General features: G+C 53.0%; 9 protein-coding genes and 1 non-coding gene across 10 annotated transcripts; 7 read left to right on the top strand and 3 right to left on the bottom strand.

Moving 5' to 3' along the window:
- Positions 1–688: 688 nt before the first annotated feature.
- LAESUDRAFT_762714 (uncharacterized protein) lies at positions 689–1443 on the top strand (the record flags this gene model as incomplete). The annotated part of the gene is made up of 4 exons (XM_040913144.1): positions 689–992; positions 1053–1148; positions 1197–1282; positions 1339–1443. The coding sequence occupies 4 exons, from the start codon at positions 689–691 to the stop codon at positions 1441–1443; spliced, it is 591 nt and encodes a 196-aa protein (XP_040760331.1).
- A 295-nt stretch (positions 1444–1738) lies between these two features.
- On the bottom strand, positions 1739–2656 carry LAESUDRAFT_661499 (DUF427-domain-containing protein; the record flags this gene model as incomplete). Its single annotated transcript, XM_040904940.1, has 4 exons — positions 1739–1924; positions 1991–2176; positions 2232–2490; positions 2553–2656. The coding sequence occupies 4 exons, from the start codon at positions 2654–2656 to the stop codon at positions 1739–1741; spliced, it is 735 nt and encodes a 244-aa protein (XP_040760330.1).
- A 382-nt stretch (positions 2657–3038) lies between these two features.
- LAESUDRAFT_730100 (uncharacterized protein) lies at positions 3039–5397 on the top strand. The gene is made up of 2 exons (XM_040909775.1): positions 3039–4851; positions 4905–5397. Exons 1-2 carry the CDS (start codon positions 3310–3312, stop codon positions 5355–5357), a joined length of 1995 nt encoding a protein of 664 aa, XP_040760329.1. The 5' UTR covers positions 3039–3309; the 3' UTR covers positions 5358–5397.
- Positions 5398–5544: 147 nt separating this feature from the next.
- On the top strand, positions 5545–7853 carry LAESUDRAFT_685169 (Pkinase-domain-containing protein). Its single transcript, XM_040905881.1, has 10 exons — positions 5545–5736; positions 5811–5881; positions 6147–6238; positions 6292–6316; positions 6366–6434; positions 6483–6949; positions 7015–7120; positions 7176–7271; positions 7325–7528; positions 7587–7853. The coding sequence occupies exons 1-10, from the start codon at positions 5607–5609 to the stop codon at positions 7626–7628; spliced, it is 1302 nt and encodes a 433-aa protein (XP_040760328.1). The 5' UTR covers positions 5545–5606; the 3' UTR covers positions 7629–7853.
- On the top strand, positions 7704–8207 carry LAESUDRAFT_404420 (uncharacterized protein). The gene has a single exon (XM_040902324.1). The coding sequence runs from the start codon at positions 7813–7815 to the stop codon at positions 8107–8109; it is 297 nt and encodes a 98-aa protein (XP_040760327.1). The 5' UTR covers positions 7704–7812; the 3' UTR covers positions 8110–8207.
- Positions 8008–9373, bottom strand: LAESUDRAFT_815222 (uncharacterized protein). The gene is made up of 3 exons (XM_040914667.1): positions 8941–9373; positions 8731–8880; positions 8008–8678 (listed from the first exon to the last, which is right to left on the bottom strand). Exons 1-3 carry the CDS (start codon positions 9322–9324, stop codon positions 8307–8309), a joined length of 906 nt encoding a protein of 301 aa, XP_040760326.1. The 5' UTR covers positions 9325–9373; the 3' UTR covers positions 8008–8306.
- Positions 9374–9659: 286 nt separating this feature from the next.
- Positions 9660–12472, top strand: LAESUDRAFT_661573 (RNB-domain-containing protein; the record flags this gene model as incomplete). The annotated part of the gene is made up of 2 exons (XM_040904945.1): positions 9660–9952; positions 10003–12472. The coding sequence occupies 2 exons, from the start codon at positions 9660–9662 to the stop codon at positions 12470–12472; spliced, it is 2763 nt and encodes a 920-aa protein (XP_040760325.1).
- Positions 12473–12794: 322 nt separating this feature from the next.
- Positions 12795–15193, top strand: LAESUDRAFT_685163 (cytochrome P450). Its single transcript, XM_040905880.1, has 8 exons — positions 12795–13069; positions 13123–13236; positions 13291–13413; positions 13469–13933; positions 13988–14160; positions 14214–14676; positions 14732–14824; positions 14887–15193. The coding sequence occupies exons 1-8, from the start codon at positions 12917–12919 to the stop codon at positions 14947–14949; spliced, it is 1647 nt and encodes a 548-aa protein (XP_040760324.1). The 5' UTR covers positions 12795–12916; the 3' UTR covers positions 14950–15193.
- A 192-nt stretch (positions 15194–15385) lies between these two features.
- On the top strand, positions 15386–15484 carry LAESUDRAFT_t79. Its single transcript has one exon. It is a non-coding gene; the product is annotated as a tRNA-Arg (tRNA).
- A 383-nt stretch (positions 15485–15867) lies between these two features.
- On the bottom strand, positions 15868–18087 carry LAESUDRAFT_738667 (cytochrome P450; the record flags this gene model as incomplete). Its single annotated transcript, XM_040910924.1, has 12 exons — positions 15868–15937; positions 15989–16132; positions 16193–16321; positions 16386–16428; positions 16525–16547; positions 16604–16770; positions 16870–17016; positions 17074–17189; positions 17256–17392; positions 17466–17657; positions 17814–17841; positions 17904–18087. 12 exons carry the CDS (start codon positions 18085–18087, stop codon positions 15868–15870), a joined length of 1380 nt encoding a protein of 459 aa, XP_040760323.1.
- Between the last annotated feature and the right edge of the window lie 1642 nt (positions 18088–19729).

Genomic DNA, 19729 nt, shown 5'->3' with positions numbered 1-19729 from the left:
GGTGATTCGTTTTAACTGAGAGGGTCCACTGAGGGACGAGATGTTCCGAATGACCCTAGTCATTCGGGTTATAGCGAGCTATTGCAGAGCGTGTGCTTACATTATCATGACCCTCGTTGCCCGTTTCCCACGCTTGTGGCTGGATGAGCGCCCCGAAAGTTTCGCTCCAGCGCGCTTGTGGCGATTGGTCCCTGTCGACGACTGTGTCCCTAAACGGCTGTTGTCGACTGCTCTTGTGGACTTTGTCGACGTTGTGTGGCCGTCTGTCATGCCTACAACCGTTGTTGCTTTGCTGTAAAAGGCCGACGTATGTGATTATCTCTACATTCTTCATTGACTTTCACATTCCCACTGCCGAACTATCTGAACTATTCCTAACTATCCTTCTCAAATCTCCTCATTAATACTCTGTATATCGCGGACAAATGCTCATGCCATCGGTACTCTATCCTCTGTATATCGCGAACCATCATACTTTCTCTCGTAACTCAATCCCCTCCTCCGAGTCGCAAATGGTTAAATGCTCGTCGGTCTTATCCACCGGTCATTCGGACCCGGGCGTGCGGACGCAGCGCCAACACCCCCAAGTCTACTTGCCGCATATATTATAAGCTCTATCTGAGACATTCGGCCACCCTATCCACGCAACCTTCCTCTTCCCCATCATTCATTTCCGCTATCTCGAGCCATGTCTGCTGCAACGAGCCCATCAGAGACGCCCTCGCGCTCACGCACGCCCATCCCGCGCCCGCCATCCTCTCCATTACGAGCCACCTCGCCCGTCCCCATGTGTGCCGATACCCCAGATTCGCATAATTCACGGAGGCCATCGCATTCGAGTGCCCCGCTGCAGGGAGGTGGGCCAACCTCGCCGCTGCCGCAGCGAGAACGGCCAAAGACGCGCGCGAGGGATTTGTTGAGGAAACACTATGGCTTGAGCGTCGGGCCGCCGTCGCCGCTGTCGGGGAGGGCTGCGGACCCTATGGATCTTGGTGAGGCTTTCTGAAGCCCTTTCGTGAGCGAATGGCTCATGTTATGGGTGTGCTATGCAGATTCGACTGCTTTCGATGCACGGTCGTACTATGAGCAGCTCATCACGACCTCATCACTGCCGACTCTGTTGAAACGAGAGAATGAGCTTCTTTCAGGTGGGTTCTCTGTCATTTCACTGGACTTGTCGACTGACCGCGACGCAGAGATTCGGCAGCTCGACAGCGAGCGACAGTCCTTGGTGTACAATCATCATCACGAGCTGATCGCGGCCAGCGACACAATTGCAGCAGTAAGCTATCCAAAGACTGTGGTGTTGTGCTGCTTTGCTGAACATGCATCCTGCAGATGAAATCTCGCGCGGAGAACCTGGATGCTGACCTGGACCTCCTCCGAGCTGCCTTTTCCGAAATCTCACGGCTCTCGACAGAGATCTCCGGCCGGAATCAGTGAAGGGACCCTCCTACACTCATATATCTATCTATCTGCGAAGCCGGAGAGGGGCAAACAATCGCATCATTAGCTCAGATTGTGGCAACATATTCATATCTTAGTGAGCCTTAGGTTTATTGTCACGCGGCTGGAGGCTTAGTGAAGAGTATCACAGAATGATGATACCATATTCTACAATACACCATTAACCGCGGTCCGCAGGCTGGCCCCCGGGTACCTGCTCGGAGTTTTTTTTACGCATGCTGCTTTTGTCACCGCTATGTCTCCGAGTTCCATAGCACAACGGACTCCATCATCACGACCACTGAGTGCTCGGGCGAGGCACACGGACTCCATTCACGAAAACATCCACCTTCTCATCATAGAAGGCCACAAAGCCTTGAACAGCGGCGCACTCCAGCAAGGGGGCACGATACCACCATACGAGGTTCTCGAAAGTCTTATCATTGGGCAGGTTGATGCTGTAATAGTTGGCGACTCCCTGTGGTTACGCAAGAAGATAGCCTCAGCAATACCATTTTTGCAACCGTTGATGATGGCAGCGCACCTTGTATGGGCATTGCGTCGTGAGCGTGGATGGTGTGAGGAGGTCCATCCTGCAGTCTGTCTTTGGGATGTACGTCCGCACGGGTAGGCTTGTTTCGAAAAGCAGACGCGGCTTGGTCGTCTCGGCCACCACAACGCCGTCGACTTCTACTCGTACGTGGCGCGATGATTGCAAAACTTCCACTCGCTACGATAGTGGGAACATCAGACGGTACAAGCAGGTATGACCATGGTGGGCTGACCTTGTACGGGTCTTTGGGATGTACGAAGATCTGCTCGTCCTCCTCAAACCACGCATCCATCGTGCCAAATATGATCTCGACGAGGTCAGCAAGGGCACCTGCGAGGTGCTTCTTTGCAGCGCCCTTCGCCCGCGATGATCCCACCACTACGTCGTACACCTTCGCATCGGATGATGTGTCGTCGGCCTCTTTTTGCAGATATTCAGCAGGAACATCTTCCTGGCGGAAGAAATAGGTGGGATAATTCGGCTTCAGCCATCTATGCGGCAGCCCGATGCCTCATCAGATACTCAGCAGGCTGTCAGCGATGGCCGTGCGTACACTAGCTTAGCTTCGGACGTATCCACGATGTACTTTCCTCCGAACAGCACGCGCACGCGTTTCGGAGAGGTCTCAATGTGAGGTTGGGTGAAAGGAGGAGCCATGGTGAGTTATCGGTCCGTATGATGGAGGGATGAAGGATCACAGGGGCATTCACTTACATATCGTCACCTGAGTGGCACGGACCGTGCTACGCACGCGTCGCGGTCACGTGCAGGCCATAACCGCGTCGCGGCTCATCTTCTCACGGCCACGCCTTGACTTGCTCTCAATCAGTGACAACCGTAGCTCGTTTCAACCTTGCACGCGCGTAGCCCTTCGAGATGGAGAGAGCTGCGAATTATGAGGAGATCATTCAAGACAGCGAAGACGAGGACACTCTCGCGTTGACGCCGTTGATGGAGGAAACGCGTCCTGCCCTGCCGATGACGGTAAATGCACAGTTGTACTATACGGACTGTATTCTCTTACGAAATTTGCATTCAAGAATAATCTGTCTCGCGCAGACACAGGAGCCTCTATACAGACCGCCACAACTACAGTTCAGCCTCGTGCAGGCGCGGCCGAAATATCCTCTTTCACACATTCACCCAGCGTGGCCCACTCCATTATCGCGCTAAACTCATCTTCCTCATCAAAGGCTCCAGCAACAGGATCTCGCCCGCGTCCTAAACCTGCCTACAAGGGTGCTTCGGCTCTGAGCTCCAGTAGTGCCTCCTCCGAGTCCAGTTCGGCGCGTCAACCCGCGTTGAATAGCATGTCAGTCGATTCTAACGGAGCCGTTGTCACTCCCCGTACTCCCCTACTTACTGCAGCCGCTCCTTACTCGAATGTAAGCAGAGGAGAGGCCCTGACCGTACCTATCGAGCTGTACTCGCATGACATCGCCGAGCGTGCGAAGCTCCGTGCGCGAGCTCGAGCTAACAAGAATCGCGTCGCGCCGAAATCGACCACTGTATCCGAGCCAGAAGTGATTGAGATCCCTTCCTCGGACACAGATGAGCTCAACCTACGCCCTCCGATGAAGAAGACCAAAGCCAAGAAGAGTCTCTCCAAGTCGTCTCCTGCAAGGAGACACGAAAACTTCGCGCATATACCTGCCGAATTATCGCTTGATGAGATGGAACCTCTCCCCGTCGCCACGTCAGACTTCAGCGCCAATCATAGCTCGCAGCTCCCGCCCTCAGATCCGCCGCTCCCGTCAACGGGGGCTCACCCACCTGCCACGCCGCCAATATTCGCAGCTGCAAACAACATCTGCTTTTCGCCCCCATTATCCCCTTCACCTGTGCCGGTGCGCAAGCGGAAGAAATCCCGGAACGTCGTGTTGGATGAGGAGAAGGATGAACTTCTCTTGGAACCTCGGAGCGCTGTCATTGCTGCACCTCCTCCTCCGTCGGCTACCACCGCGATGCCTGCGGTTGATCTGCAAAGTAAAGGCTCCTCTTGCGCGGGACCTTCGGACGACTCCCGGTCGGACAAGAGTAATGTCAGATCCAGGGGCAAGAAGAGGGCGCACGACGATGATACTGATGACCATGACCGGTCAGATGCATTGTCGTCTAAAGTCAAGGCAAAGGCAAAGGCACGCAGGCGCGTGGCGGACACCGATGAAGAGTGGGATGGCGATAATGTGCAGATTGTGGCATCCATGCCGGGCAAGAAGCGACATGAGGAAGACGAAGACGAATGGAATGGTGACTCGCCCGTGAAGCCGAAGCCGAAGAAGCGGGAAAAGAAGGCAAAGCAGCAGAAACAAGGGGGCGTAGCGAGCGACACGTCAAATTCGAGCAGCGTCAGTAAATGTAAGCGGAAGGCAGCAGCGAAGGAGAAGCCGCCGCCGATGAGCGCAGAGTGTGTCGAGGACTCGGATGGAGAACGCGATGCCAACTTAATGCCTCCTCCCGAGGTGGTCCCTGTGCGGCCGATCGCGTCTACTTCTACGCATCATCATCTACCGCCCGACAATTTGAGCGTCCCTTTGGCTTCAATAAAAGAGCCTGACAGCTTCGGCAGTGCTGGATGGGACGCGAACAGTGATGATACACGTACGAACTCGAAGGGTGGCAATTCAGATGAGAACGGTCGCCAGTCAAGCTCAGCGGCGAAGAAGGACAAAGGCAAGAAACGAGCTCTTGTCCTGTCAGAGGACGAGGAAGACGTCAACAGCCTCGAAGTCGCAGGCTCGCCCCCGAAAAAGGTTCGACGAGAGCCGGCAAAGGGTAGAAAGTCGGCGCCGGGAGCTTTGGAGCGGCTCTACGACGGTCACGAGAAGGAGAACGTCCCGGGCAGTTCGGTGGTAAGTAGCGAGGCGTTCGTTTGCGGCGACTTTCGCTGATCATGCCCATCCAGCATGTGCCCATCGACCCGAGCACAGGAAACTCGGCACAGGCTGCCTCACATTTCAAGCCACCCGCCGCGACCTTGCCATCCAAATTGTCCACAAGCAATCGCTCCTACTCTGTCTCATCGAGACGGTCACTTCCGATGTCTGAACTGCTCCGAAAGGTGAATTCACAGCCGGGATCGCCGTTCGCGTCTACGCGTCCGACGTACTCCCCTCTCTTGAAGACCTCCAGAAGCTTCTTGTCTCGGATCGCGCCACTCCATCCGAACCGTCGCACCCCGCCTCCCCCGCTGCCGCGCCCGCCTCCGCCCAAGAAGACCAAGAAACAGATCGAGCTTGAGGAGAAGTGGGAAATGGAGCTGGAAGATACGATCGAAGGTTGGTACTGCTTGCCTGAAGAGGAACGCGCTGCGCTGCGTCGGGCAAAGAGGAATGCGGAACTGGGCTTCGAGGATTAGTTGGATTAACGTTGTCGGGAGTGTCGTACATATCTGGAAGGAATATGGCATGTAAAATATACTGTGTTGGAGTCACTATAGCGAGAGTTATGCATCAGTCACATTTGTGGCCTCAGACAACTATTACAGTGCCCGATCTCAGGGACGCGGTGGCGGTACGCGCAGCCACTCAGCTCAGATCGCAACTCAGCCCGCGCACCATTCCCTTCTCACCTACTCATTCACACATATACCTCTTGCTTATTTATCATGTCTGTTGTGCACCCACAGTTGCATACTGCGCTGGACAGCCTGAAGTATCAGGTCAAGGACGCATTCTGGGCACTCTCGTCTTGCATATGCCAACAGGCGGCAAAGGTCAAGATCAATGGGCGTACATGTCAGTACAGTGCATTATCAAGGTCATATCTGGTCTGAAGCCGTTATCTGTTATGATGGCACTTGCTATTATAGTCAAAATCATCCGAGTCCTTGGAGAGGGAGGCTTTTCGTTCGTATATCTAGTTGAGGACGAGCATAGTGGGGTACGTGCCTCGTTTACTCTCTTCTGCATTTTCTGCACGCCATTGCAGATCTGTCGATATGTTCTGCAGCCTTAACGTCCTCCCACGGCTCAATCTGCTTAGCTCCGCATTCCGAGATGATACTGCATTACCTTCTCATTTCCGGACACATATCAAGCTGGCCGTAGTTTCTCCCTACCGTTCACGTCACAATACTTCACGAAATTATCAGCCTCGGCTCGGAGCTTGATACGATCATATTCTAAATTGTTGCCCCTGCGCATAGAGACAATTCGCTTTGAAGAAAATTCGATGTCCTGGTGGTCGTGAAGACGTCAGACAAGCTATGCGCGAAGTCGATGCATACAGGAGATTCAAGTGAGTTGTTATGGAATACAGGAGGCGCAGGATAGCGATCTCAATTGGCATAGACATCCCAATATCATTCGCATATTGGTGCGCATTTATTCATCCCCTTCATATGGTTTATTGACCTACGAGACAGGATTCAGCTGTTGTCCAAGATCCCAATGGAGACGGCCAAGTGGTTTATCTCTTCTTGCCTCTATATAAGGTACATATTGATGCGATCAGTGAGAGTGATAGCCTCATGATCCTGTAGCGCGGCAACCTGCAAGATGTCATCAATGCAAACACCATCAACGGGACACACTTCTCAGAGCAAGAGATGCTACGTCTCTTCAAGGGCACCTGCGAGGCCGTACGTGCCATGCACGACCACCGTGCGCCCATCAGCTCCAAATCAGAGCCCTTTCCAGGTCGGGAGAACCAGTCCTCGTCCTCCGCCGCACGTCGTCCGAGCGGTTCCGGGCGGAACTCCCTCGACGAGGACGCGGAGATGTTCCCACATCCGGAGGGCGATGGGGATGGAGACGGCTATTCGTACCATGGGAATGGGAACACGTCGTCAGTTCCACTCATGACCAAGCACCGGCCTCTTGACGAGGGTGAGGCGATCTTCGATGGTGACGAGGAGCTTTCGCGGATGCAGCAGAATGGCGCGGGCCAGAACGCGCAGAGCAACGAGACCGAGCTCGTGCCGTACGCACACCGCGATTTGAAGCCAGGGTAGGCTCGCCATCCAAGTGATCCCGCCGCATATCCCAGAGACACTTACGAAAATCGTGCATCAGGAACGTCATGATTGCGGACGACGGCACTCCAATCCTGATGGACTTTGGCAGCGCAATGAAGGCGAGAGTCAAGATTGAGAACCGCTCACAAGCACTACTCCAACAGGTGTGAATCGTGTCTATCAGAAAATGATCATCGATTTGAACATTGTATATCACAGGACATCGCGGCGGAGCAGTGCACAATGGCATATCGCGCTCCAGAACTGTTCGATGTCAAGACAGGCGTTACGCTGGACGAGAAAGTGGATATCTGGGTAAGTTGGCCTGCGATGCATAGCGGCATCCTCATATATGATCTACTGCACAGTCCCTGGGCTGCACACTGTTCGCACTAGCCTACTCGCACTCGCCTTTCGAGAATCTGCAAACAACCGAACAAGGCGGCTCAATCGCGATGGCGGTCATGAACGCGCAGTACAAGCACCCAGACTCAGCCTACTCGCAGGGACTGAAGAACCTCATCGACAGCATGCTGAAGGTGAATCCTGCCGAGAGACCGGATATACATGAGGTCGGTACTGCAAAATATAAGTGTTCGAGATTCGGACTGATACGTGCTTTGCCCCAAGGTCATTAAGATGACTGGGCAAGTCTTGCAGAGCCTGAGATAGCACGGGGCTACGTTTTTATGCGAACTACAGGATTTAGGTTGAATGTATGGCTTGCTAGACATCGATCAGGTTTGATTCATGGCGGACCTGTGCTAATGTACACTTGCCTTGGAGTATGTTGTGGAATCATGCGGTCCGAGCGATGAAGTGAGGCCTTCCAGCGGGGCGGTATGTTCATGCTGTGATGTACAATGTGTACATGTGCGACCATTCTCTGCTGATCTGGGGCTTATTCGGAACCTTGTCTTTGGCGCTTCCGTTTGACATGCTCAGTCATTCCTCAGATGAACAATCCTTGATCCCCATCCAGGATGGAGGATGTCATCAATTGGTGCCTTCCAGCCCCTTGATCTGCGAATTCTGCATCAAATTTTCTACCACGGGTCGTAAATGCATCCTACACTGCTGTGGTATTTCACGTCGCGCACAACCGCCTCTATGTTGTCGCAGTCCAGCGCAGATAAATGGGCAGGCGCTTTGACTAGCACGGTCAGCAGTTCTGTCTGTAGCTGCTCGTACGACAATGCTGGCGACCTTTAACGTCGTACAAAGCCGTGCCTTGACCGATTCCTCGCGCGAGTCTTGGACAATGGCTTCGATGGACCAATATTTATCACTGCTCCCACGGTACCTATGTGGTGCCCTTCTCCAAGTAGTGACCGTACATCAGACTTCGGCTCAGACATCCTTTGCTTTACGCTTCCTCTTCGCCCCTGCTTGCGCGCCAGTTTTGTGAGCACCCTTTTTGCTGCGTGTACTGGACTTCCCTTCTGCGACAGGCTTTGTCTCCTTGGGTTTTACAACTGGCAAGGTGTCATCAGACGTTCGCGGTCGCTTGACCTCTTTCTGGGCGACGGGTGCAGGAGTATGCGACGTCGCCTCGGACTTTGCGGCTTGTTTCCCTTCGTCTCCGCTCGTCGCCTTCGTTTGTTCTGCGACAGAGTCGGCGTTGTCGGCGACAGCCAACTTGGCATGCTTCTTCGCCAACGCTTTGGCTTTGGCAGCTTTCTGTCGTTCGCGCTTCTTCGTATTTTTTGCTATCTTTTCCTCCTATGGAAGAGCGAGTTGAGACGATATGGAATTTACGTGAAAGTAGACATACGTTTTTGATGGCACGATTCGACAGAGCCCCCTCTTTAACCTCCTTCTTGGGGAGGGCTGTCGTAAGCGCGTGCACCAGTTCTCTCACATTCTGATCTGGGTCGGCATCGCGCGCCATTGCAATGAATCTCTTATATCTCCGCAAATGAGCCTAGAAAACACGCCTTCGGTCGAACAAGGCTCATGCAGAGCGAGGAACGGCACGGCTCACAGGAGACTCCGTGTGCACATCGCACATTATAGGATTCTTGAACCGCTTTCTGGTGCACACTACGCATGCATACAGCTCAGGCTCAATGGTATACACTGGATTCTCCAAGGCGTCAGCAACGGACAATGGAGGCTCGTCGTCCAAATCTGCATCCGACACGTCTTCATCGGAAGGAACGTCGTTCCCTTCAACGGCGCTCTCCTGATCAACGGCAGCTCCTTCATCGAAATTTTCATTTTCTGAGTCATCATCCGAGTCTGAATCCGAGGACAACTCGTCGGAGTCGCTGTCATGCAAGCCCAATACTTCCTTCGTCTCAGCGTCCAGACCGAGCTCTTCTTCCTTCTGTTGCCTTCTGCGTCGTTTCTGAGCGCGTTTAAACATTGTTGCAACAAGATATTTGAACAGAGGATGCAGGTAGAGTGTAAGAGGGAATGTATGCAGCCGGGCAGAGAGGCGGAAGCCACGTGGTCCGTACGTAGTGATCGAGTCTCAGAGATCTGGTGGAGATTTTCTGAGATCGCATCTGCCGTCGACGGCCACCTGCAGGACGCTCTCTGCCCTGTCCACCTTTCGCTTCCTCCCAGCCATTTATGCATCGACGAGGCGCGAATTTTTTGGTTGACATCGCGTCAACAAGCTCGAATACACGCGCGGTGGGCGCTCGTCGGCATGCGTCATGGAACCCTGTCCGAAAACGCAGACCTCCGGTACCTCGTATGATTCCTCAAGCATCTTATGACAAGCTTGAGTTGACATCCAAAGGTCTGGTCTCCGCCGCTGTTACCAAGGACCATAAAGTGGGATGGAAGCATCCCAGAGGCCCCGAAGGCGAGACTCGTAGGCTGACAAGTGCGGTCAAGGGATATCAAAACCCTGCCAGGCCTCCCTCTCAAGAAAAGGAGCAATTCATCTCAGCAACAGAAGATGACGACCCATTCACGAGCCTTGAAATGGAAGAGGGCTACTCTGAGCAGAGGTTCCAGCCTGGGACATTGGTAGAGGTTCGCAGGTCAGTACCGCTAGCATGCTGATTAGGTTGTAGTTGATGTCTCTCTATAGGAGTGGAATTACCGCACTCGGAGTCGTTGTGACGGACATGGGTGAAAACGGGAGATGGGTGACCTTGACGCTGACCACCAACGGCGAGACGTGGCCACACAAAGCCGGCGATGTCATGTTCGCTGTGCCACACTTCGTCTCGACAGACCTTGTGCACAGGTGCGGGAAAGAAATCGTGGCTCTGAATGATCACGAGGTGGCTGCTCGCGTCCGAGTACTCAAACACCTGCGTAACTTCGAGTTGGAATATGAGCGCAAACTCACGGAACTCTACTACAAATTGCGGACCCTATACGACCACTTCAAGGACCCCGACCGTGATGCATGGACATACGTGACGTCTGCTCAGGCAGCGAGGATCATTGACCCTGATTCTGAAACAATACCTCTTATGACAAAATACACGGTCCACGGCTATCTCTTCTCAAAATACAAGCATTTTGTCGCAGATCATTCTCAATTCTTAGCGAAGGGCCTCTTCTGGGTCAGGCCACAGCGAGAATTGGAAGATATAGAGACGGTCGAGCGGATGGTTTTGCAGAAAGATTCGCACGTAGACAAATTCGCGGAGAAGGCCAAGATTATCGTTCAGCGCGCACGCTCGAGAGAACGCCAGGAATGGCGGTCATCCCTTTCATATGAGGTGGACGAACACCACCATTTCAACCATGAAGATATCACAATCATCCGCATCCTGCATGATTCCTTGATCCCACGGCGAGCGGTCCAGAAGGACCCGTATTCTGTGTCAACCTCGACTATTATCAAGAAGACGGGCTTATATCCAGGCGTCGATGTTGACGATGGCGTTGTCCACCGTTTTTTGATGGAACTTGGTGTCTGCCCTCCATGGCAAGATGCGGTGACCCGCCAGCCTACACTATGGTGGTCCACGGATCCGAAGGGTACCGTGCTGGAGGCAGTGGAAGATCCCATTAAACTCGCTTCTCCCTTGACACAACCTCTGGGGCCGGAGGACTACTACTCCCATGATATCGTGGACTCACTGCGTCACGATTTCGGTGACATGCCGGTCTATGTCATCGATGATGCTACTGCTGAAGAATTGGACGATGGCATTTCACTGGAGCGCATACCAAGTGAGCCGGAAACCGCCTGGCTACATGTCCATATTGCAGACCCAACCTCTGTCTTGCCACCCGGACATGTGCACTCTCGCCGTGCTGCCGTGCTGAAGGAGACTCTCTACTTCGTGGAACGGACAATACCGATGTTGCCGCATAACAAGGTTTTGGAAAAGCTCAGCTTGGGTCGAGCGGGTGGGGAACCTCAATGTGTCATGACGTTCAGTGCAAAGGTCGATGTACAGGGGAACATCCTCGACTACAAGGTTCGGCCCGGTATCGTGAAGAATGTACAGATCATGACATATGATGCGGTGAACGACGCGATGAATGAGCCCAATGTATCCAATCGGTACCCATTCGGCGGAGAGGACATCGAAACTGCAAATCCTGCTGCACCTCTCGACAAGGCTGTTGTGGATGACTTATCATTTGTGCAACGTCTCACGAAAGGTCTCGTTCACAAACGATTGCAAAACGGACTGCTCCAGTTCTGCTTGCCAAGTGTTGACATGTCAATCACACCCAAGCCCATCCCCGATGTGCCGTCGGTGTTGAAGACGATGCAACCATACAAGTGGTTTGGATTCCCACAAGTGAAATATGCCGTGTCGGATTTTCGCTCGTACGAGACTGGATCCCGGCAAATAGTCTCCGAGTGCATGAAGACAGCCTGTCGTGTCGCGTCTATGTTCTTGAGAGATCATGACGTGCCTGCCATTCATCGTGTGGCTGCAGGTTTGACGAGCACTGTACCGGGCGGCAGAGAGCGGTTGCTCGCCAGTCGTGACCCCGATGGCTTTGTCGACTACTTCCAAGCCATGAACGAGGGAATTATGTACGCGGCCGGTACGTACGACATCAAGCCGGGTGCTCATGCAACCTTGGGCATCCCCGAGGGCGAAGGTTATGTCAGAGTAACGTCGCCTCTCCGGCGCTTCAGTGACATGTTGACGCACTGGCAGATCAAACACCTGCTGCTGTCGCCCGGTGGCAGGCGGGCGCGGATGGTCTCGGACGAATGGCTCCAGGACTTTGCGAGGGCCACGGGCTTTAAGGAGCACCAGGACAAGCGTGCGGGGGCCGTGCAGAATGACTATTACGCGCATCAGTTCATCGAGAGATGGATGTTCGAGCGGCAACAGGGCTGGCGGGATGGGCCGGGCCCACTTGACTCGCTCGTCGGGAGGTTCACCGAGGTTCTTATGAGGAACGCGCTGAAACAGGAGTTCCAGCAGCCGGTGGTAATACCAGAGCTGGGACTGAAAGCTACGTTGACCGGCCTGGATTCCGATTTCTCTGGCGCTGTTGGAGAGTCGGTCGATATTAAAATTGCGTCGATCCGGCTTGGGATGAAACCATACATGACTGTCGTGCGACGTTAAAACAGCGGGTTCCGTAAGATGCGCCGTCGTATCAGCGTCTTCTGGCCCATAACCTCCACTCCAACGCATCTTCTGTTATTATACGACTATTGTAGTTTGTAGAACGCTAGACGATAGCGGCAGATGCCCACCTTGAAAAAAAAATCCGACTCTCGCAGGGCATTGAACGACTGCAGGAAATTATGTGAGAGATGGACGTGTCCAGAATGGCCCTGGACTGGGTACGCGCGACTTTGTGGCAGCGCGGGGCCCACGAGGGTCATTGGATCCGCCGTCGGGTGCGACACTTCCTAAAATGGCATATGAGGATGGTTCGATACTACTCACTATTCCGCTATATATATTATTTTCCACACCTCATTTCCCAGTCCGCAGTTCGTCGCCAGCCTTTTCCCTCTTCGTATCTTACAGCAGCGACGCCGTCGCTCTCGTCCTGCAGCCGTCATGTCGCTCACAACGAACTACTCCGAACCATGGGCAGGTTATCTCGACCAGGCGCAGTCCCGGTTTGCCTCCGCATCGCTACCACGCCTCGCCCTCTTCTTTATCGTCAATATACCCATTATTGCGATCGCGCTGAATGTACTATACCAAATGGTGCGTGCACACGCCGCTGAGGTCACTCTCAGCGCACTAACCACGCTTCCCAGCTGCCCCGTGACCGATCATTGCCCCCATTGGTATTCCATTGGATCCCATGGTTTGGATCCGCGGCAGCATATGGGCAAGATCCTGTAGAGTTCTTCAAGTCATGTAGAGAGAAGGTATGATTGCCTACTCGCGCATCACTCCGCTTTTTTTAAAATCGGTTATTGCAGTACGGCAACGTGTTTACGTTCGTCCTGCTCGGCAGGCGCGTCACCGCGACTCTCGGCACCAAGGGCAACGACTTCGTGTTTGGCGGCAAGCACACTGTGGTGGCTGCTGAGGAGGTGTATGCGGTGAGTAAATTCACACATCATGCCAAGCAACAGACCGCTGATGACCTGGGATCAGCCCCTGACGACGCCCATCTTCGGCAAAGATGTGGTTTACGATTGCTCTAACGACCATCTCATGGAGCAGAAGAAATTCGTCAAGGTGTCCCTGACGACGGAAAAGTTCCGTGATTACGTCGGTATGATTGAAGACGAGGTCTCGCAGTTCATGAACACGGATCCCGCATTCCGTATCTGGCAGTTGAACGACATCAACGAATGGGGCGCGATCGACATATACCAAGTGATGGCCGAGATCACTATTCTGACGGCAGCAAGGACTCTCCAGGGCAAGGAGATCCGACAGAATATGACCAAGGGCTTCGCTGATCTGTATTCTGACCTCGACCACGGCTTCACTCCTCTCCATTGGATGTTTGAGAACCTCCCTCTTCCCAGCTACCGTAAGCGCGATGCTGCACACGAGAAAATGAGCCAGTTCTATCAGAACATTCTGCAGAAGCGCAGAGAAGCAGGCGACGACGTAAGTAAATCATCTTCTTTCTTTCAGCGTTCAGCGCTCAAATCTCTCGCGTAGTCCGAGGACGATGTCATGTCTTCGCTGATGACACAGAAGTACCGCGACGGCCGCCCCGTTCCTGACCATGAGATTGCCCACATCATGATTGCACTCCTGATGGCTGGTCAGCACACGAGCTCTTCATCGACATCATGGCTTCTCCTGCACATGGCAGATCGTCCGGACATTGCGTAAGTTCCGTCGCACTCTCTTTCCTGTTGCTTCGCTCATTCCTTCCATGCAGTGAGATGGTCTACCAAGAACAAGTCGAGCACTTTGGTCTCCCTGGCGGTGGCTTCCGCGAGGTGACATACGAGGAACTGAAGAAGCTTCCCATGCTCGATGCGGTTCTTCGCGAGACCCTCCGGATGCACACGCCCATTCACAGCATCATGCGTTACGTTCGCAGCGACGTCCCCATCCCTGCATCGCTGGCCGCCCCATCGGAAGATAGCGTGTACGTCGTGCCGAAGGGACATACAGTGCTTGCCTGCCCGGGACTGAGTCAGGCCGATCCGCTGATCTGGAAGGACGCGAACAAGTGGGACCCGTTGCGCTGGCTGGACGCGACAGGCATGGCTGCGCAGGCGCGGAAGGAGTATGACGAGAGCTCAAAGGTCGACTTTGGATTCGGTCTCGTCAGCAAAGGCACGCAGAGCCCATACCTGCCGTTCGGTGCTGGCCGCCATCGGTGCATTGGTGAACATGTATGTGTCCCCTAATCTGTGGCTTGGTGTCCGCCCGCTCACTTTGCTGTTGTAGTTCGCCGTGCTTCAAATTGGCGCAATCGTGGCATCTATCGTTCGCAAGCTCGAGCTGCGGCTGGAAGGTCCCTTCCCCAAGCCTGATTACACGGTGTGTAATTTCGTTTCGTGCAACATTTACATTTGCTGACTTCTTGCTTTTCATCGTTTCAGTCCATGATGGTCATCCCGACACAGCCCTGTCAAATTGCATATCGTCGACGTAATTTTGATTGATTCGTGGATATTTACCGACCCCTCACTGCGCGAATATATCCTAGACCGAAAGTAGTGAATTAGTACTATAATCGGTTATTAGCTGGGTTCTGACATTGGAGATTCTGCTGAACACTGCATGTAGTTTAGCATTGGTAGATGAAACAAAGACGACGTTCCTCTTGAAATCGAGCTAATGGCCAACAACATGTTACGCAGAATCGAATTTCAAGATTCTGATCAATGTGATCAGGTGCACTTCCGGAGAAGCCATCGTCTCGTGTTGGCACGCCTCTTCTCGGCGATGGCCATCGCGCGCAGCCTGTTCTTGACTTTCGTCTCGGAAGAGCGGGAATACACTTGCCATCCAACAATCTCCCTCGGTGTTTCCACGCGGTGGCTTTTAATATCCCGATTGTCAACTAGACTCAATATGCTTTTGCAGTATCCTCATCAAGGCCGTCTGGCGAAATGGCATCGCGTCTGACTACGACAAAGCTGGTGACTCGGCTTACGTAATATCAGGAGATTGCAGGTTCGACCCCTGCGTCGGTCAATCATTTTTGGCTCTGTGACAAAGGTTCGACTCTTCTCTCGGTCAATCATTTTGGCTCTGTGAAGTCGACTTTGCATCTGGCATGAATGTTATGATACTAATGTCGTGAGCGGGCTATACGACAGTCCCCACCTTTTTTTCGACAATTTATATACAGCTTTCGAGTTCTATCAATCTCTCGGCTCGGTCTCAGCGTCGCAGACAATTGGTACCACCGCATTCTGCTAAGCACGGCACGGTCGGAACGAACGATCATTCTAGTCTGTCTTACATGCGCTCGTTCGAAAGTGAGATATTTACACACATTGGGTTATTGAGCAAACTAACTGTCGCGTGCAGGATTATCGGTCCTATCAAGCCCGTCCGCTGATTGTTTGCCTCCTCTACACCACTAATTGCTCCACGCTAATGTGAGATCGAGGGCTGATATTGCACTTGAATGGCTTCGTGTGCCTATAGCGTTCGCCGTGAGCGACAATGGCTATCAAAGACCGCATGCATTACCTAACAGCGGTGGCAGTGAAAGAGGCGGCGGGCGTTATCTCAATCCCTTTCTCGTCTAAGGCTTTGGAGATATCGAAGCAGGCCAGGATGGTAGTCATCGCAAGCCAGATAGTGGAATCGGCCAGGTGGCGTCCAGGGCAGATACTATGCGCGGTGATACACCCTCTTAAAAACTAATATGATGTGAGTTTTTGGTGTATTCACCGTCGACCAAACCCGAAGACGAGCTTGCGGGGATCATGCAAGTCCACGGTTGATGAGTCCAGCTCGTCAAAGCGCTCTGGACGAAATGTTTCCGGGTCTGAGTACAGCTGTGAATTGCGAGTCATGGCCCTGTAGTGAAAGTAATCGGTATTCACTACATGACAACAATGATAGAAATTTGGTTTAGACGGACCATATGTTTGGGACAATCATGGTCCCTCCAGGTATATGACAATCTTGCTATTCATAGTCCGTGATTGACTGGTGTGGAACTCCTAATAGGTGTATGAGCTGAAGGTAACGGCTGAAATATCAAGGTCTGTTTCATTTACCCAGCGTAACGGGGCAGTTCCACCTGAGATTCTCGTATCATCACACATAAAGTGTTTATCTCTCCTGACACGGACGCACCGAAACAGTTCTTGCAACACTCGTTCGAGATATGGCAAAGAGGCCCTGTCTCCGAAGTCCGGTAGCCGTGTCGAACCGGTGACGCTATCGATCTCCGCTTGTGCTTTCTTGCACACGTTCGGATAGAGAACCATCGCGAGAATGAACGCGAGGAGCGTCCTTGTGGTCTGCATCCGTTATGAATAGATTAGTTAGTATGCGAAGCAAAGTCGCTTACAGTCTCGATGCCAGCTGCATAGATTGAAGATTTTGTCACTTCATGAGACGTAGCTGTAACGGAACGAAGCATTACCTGTGAACAGACCTCCCGCAGCCTCCACGACATCATGCTCATCCTCTTCAGTAAGTTCTCCATTTTGCAGCAGCTCGTGTAAAATAGAAGTAACGAAGGACGAGTTCGCAGTTCCTGACAGCTGGATGTGGCCAACATTCTGAGTAATCTATCTGCTAGCTAAAGTAGTTTGACTTACCACTGCCTCCTTTGCCAATTTGTAAGGGATCTCCATGACATTTCGGATAGAGTGCTTCATGCGTATAGCGTTTCGTTTGAATTCGGCTCCGGGCATCCAAGCAGGGATATGCCTCACTGAGACAATGAGTGAGAAGCTATATGCTTGCTCTCAACCATGCCAATGCAAACGTAAGAGACTACATAGCGGGAATAGATCAACCAACGCAGCTCCAGAATTTCCCGCCTCCGCAGCATCTGCGATCGCCTTCGAAGCCATTGCGACGAACTCGTCCTGAGAAGAGCCAATTGCATGGCCATACGCGAGGTCCAGTACGAATCTGCCAACAGATCTACTCGGCAATGCGGCCATGAGAAGACTAGGATATGCCGTGACGCCACGAGAGTACTAACTGCTTGATGTGCATCATGAAATCTTCCGGACGCTCGGTAAAGTCCGAGAGTAAGCGGCGGACCTCTCTCACTTGCATCTCGCGGTACGAGTCCAGAGCACGCTTGTCCATCAGTGCACCCTGCATCCACTTACGATGCCGACGCCATCGTGCGCCATATGGGAGAAACTGTGTTATGGTCCCCACTCCGATCCTGCAGATCTGATCAGAACGATTTGTCCTATTAGCCGAGCCCGATGCCTACATATCGCCCAATAAGACAAAGTGCGGCCTGTCTGAGTAGTTGGCGCCTCTGGCATCCATGAGATCGTTAGCTGCTTCGACCGAGTTGACGATCAAGACCGATCACTGGAATATTCGTGCATAGACAACTGGTCCTGGATGGCAGATGACGCATCAGCGGGATACCCACGACATGACGCGAACCAGAAACGAATACCGTAACGCTGTATCCATTCTGCAAACGTCGTGTGTTGAGATTCGCGGGGTATCTGATGGACGTTTCCGAGAAATGGGAGTGTTTTCGGTCCGGGAAAGAGCCTTCGAACACTGCGCCTCGCAGTGTTATTCAGCAGCCATGTTAGCAAAAGCACACAGAGGAGCAACGGGATGGCGATGCCCATCGGTAGGCCGCTGAGAATGAGCATTATCGACGACGGAGTCCACATAGGCTGTGATCGTGTCGCGTCTGAATGTCTATCAAGAAAATGACATGCACCGTCCAGAGAAGAATAACCCGGCTTCTGGAGTTAAATAGATAGCGTACCTTCATCAGAAGAATCCCGCTCTGCAATTATTAAATGGACGAAATGAAAAGTCCGTCCGGGGATGTCCACGCAATCGGACTCGTTGCGACCACAGGCGAATTTATAGAAGCAGCAGATCATGTGTGATGCGGTATTCCCTGCACTGAGCAAAATTGGTTACTTCAATGTCAAGGAGTGTGGGTCTATCCCCCTGAAATCACTTCAAAGTACCCATCCTGAGCCATACCTGTGAGAACAATCCTTCAACGAGAAATGGAAGCTCAATGGAGAAACCCTATTCGCTGTGGAACTCAGATGTCTCACTCTGCCGTTGGTGGGCGCGGACGTCTGCTGACCACATTACGAACGCACTAGTCTGCAGATGGATCGGAGAGGAATGGGTTAGCGCAAACTTCGTGAACACGCGAGTGCCATACATGCCAGAGTTCCTTGCCTTCGCAAACTCGTCGATGTCCACCGTGAGTCCCATCGGTTCATGTCTATCTCTTCGAACGGTGTACATGTCGTTCGAGGTAGATGCCCGGCGCATTTGCCGACTTCTGGACTACGAGCAGAGCTCAATAATGAGAACACGCCACGCATTCACTATCTTCGATGCGCAGCCGCTGCAATTGTTCTCGCTTGGAAGGCGTTAAGGCGTTGAACGAGCACGTCCTGTGGCTCGCGCAAAAGGGATCGTCAATGCGTACGAGAAGCACGCACTCGCAAGTGTATTGTCCCATCTCCTCTACGTAGTACGTACTACGCACCGATAACGCAGAAGCCGGACTTGCTGTCGCTCCTGCGCAGTGGCCGTGCTGTGCTTCGAGAGCGTATGACGAGCACATTATAGTGCACCGCAGCGCAGTCTAAAAATCGAGGCGGCGCATCCTGTCTCGGAGTGCCCAGCACCCTACGACAGGGAGAAGAGCGTGAGTGGGCATCTGGCCGATGGAGTCGATGGAGTCGCGATCGATTGCCTTGTCATTCAGCAGAGCTACTGGGACCGGATGGACGGAGCAAACGTCGAACGCGCAGGCTTTCGGCAGAGGCGATTGCACCGAGAGTGACAAGACGGTACAGCTTGTGGAGTCGGATGGCCTCATGTTATGGATGCCGTTCCGTATGCCCAGCACCGACGGTGCGCAATTTCTATCGCTGCTGTATCACGGAGATTTATACGTAGGAGCCCCCCAGTTACATCAAGCCGCTTCTCACTCGGTGAAAATTAGCTCAGGCTGACGCAACAGTACGGTCCTTGAGCTTCGACCTATGAATAATTTGAACGTGCGGAATTAATTTCAGTGGGAGGAGTCTCGCGACGGGAATTGTGAGATACCTTTGACGGTCCTCTGCTGAACGACTAAGAGCAGCAAAGCGCGCAATAGCAGGGGGGCAGCACCGTTTGAGGCGAAGAATTATGAGATCTAGGAAGGAAGTTGAGATGCCATAACTGGAAGGGTCGAGGGGGCACTAGGAATAGGAGAACTTTTCATGAAACATCCGAAAGAGAGGAGCG

This window comes from Laetiporus sulphureus (assembly GCF_001632365.1).
Source record: "Laetiporus sulphureus 93-53 unplaced genomic scaffold LAESUscaffold_47, whole genome shotgun sequence".
Taxonomy (NCBI): Eukaryota; Fungi; Basidiomycota; class Agaricomycetes; order Polyporales; family Laetiporaceae; genus Laetiporus; species Laetiporus sulphureus.
This window is presented reverse-complemented; position numbering and strand designations above follow the sequence as displayed.

Excerpts from the sequence above, each read along its gene's own strand:
- LAESUDRAFT_730100 (XM_040909775.1), top strand. The coding sequence starts at position 3,310 with ATGTCAGTCGATTCTAACGGAGCCGTTGTCACTCCCCGTACTCCCCTA. Across the intron at positions 4,852-4,904 it reads ACGTCCCGGGCAGTTCGGTG|CATGTGCCCATCGACCCGAG; the intron begins GTAAGTAGCGAG and ends ATGCCCATCCAG.
- LAESUDRAFT_685169 (XM_040905881.1), top strand. The coding sequence starts at position 5,607 with ATGTCTGTTGTGCACCCACAGTTGCATACTGCGCTGGACAGCCTGAAG. Across the intron at positions 5,737-5,810 it reads CAAGATCAATGGGCGTACAT|TCAAAATCATCCGAGTCCTT; the intron begins GTCAGTACAGTG and ends TTGCTATTATAG. Across the intron at positions 7,121-7,175 it reads CACAAGCACTACTCCAACAG|GACATCGCGGCGGAGCAGTG; the intron begins GTGTGAATCGTG and ends TGTATATCACAG.
- LAESUDRAFT_404420 (XM_040902324.1), top strand. The coding sequence starts at position 7,813 with ATGTACAATGTGTACATGTGCGACCATTCTCTGCTGATCTGGGGCTTA.
- LAESUDRAFT_815222 (XM_040914667.1), bottom strand. The coding sequence starts at position 9,324 with ATGTTTAAACGCGCTCAGAAACGACGCAGAAGGCAACAGAAGGAAGAA. Across the intron at positions 8,881-8,940 it reads ATGTGCACACGGAGTCTCCT|GCTCATTTGCGGAGATATAA; the intron begins GTGAGCCGTGCC and ends CGTGTTTTCTAG. Across the intron at positions 8,679-8,730 it reads CGAATCGTGCCATCAAAAAC|GAGGAAAAGATAGCAAAAAA; the intron begins GTATGTCTACTT and ends GCTCTTCCATAG.
- LAESUDRAFT_685163 (XM_040905880.1), top strand. The coding sequence starts at position 12,917 with ATGTCGCTCACAACGAACTACTCCGAACCATGGGCAGGTTATCTCGAC. Across the intron at positions 13,237-13,290 it reads TCAAGTCATGTAGAGAGAAG|TACGGCAACGTGTTTACGTT; the intron begins GTATGATTGCCT and ends CGGTTATTGCAG. Across the intron at positions 14,161-14,213 it reads GCAGATCGTCCGGACATTGC|TGAGATGGTCTACCAAGAAC; the intron begins GTAAGTTCCGTC and ends CCTTCCATGCAG.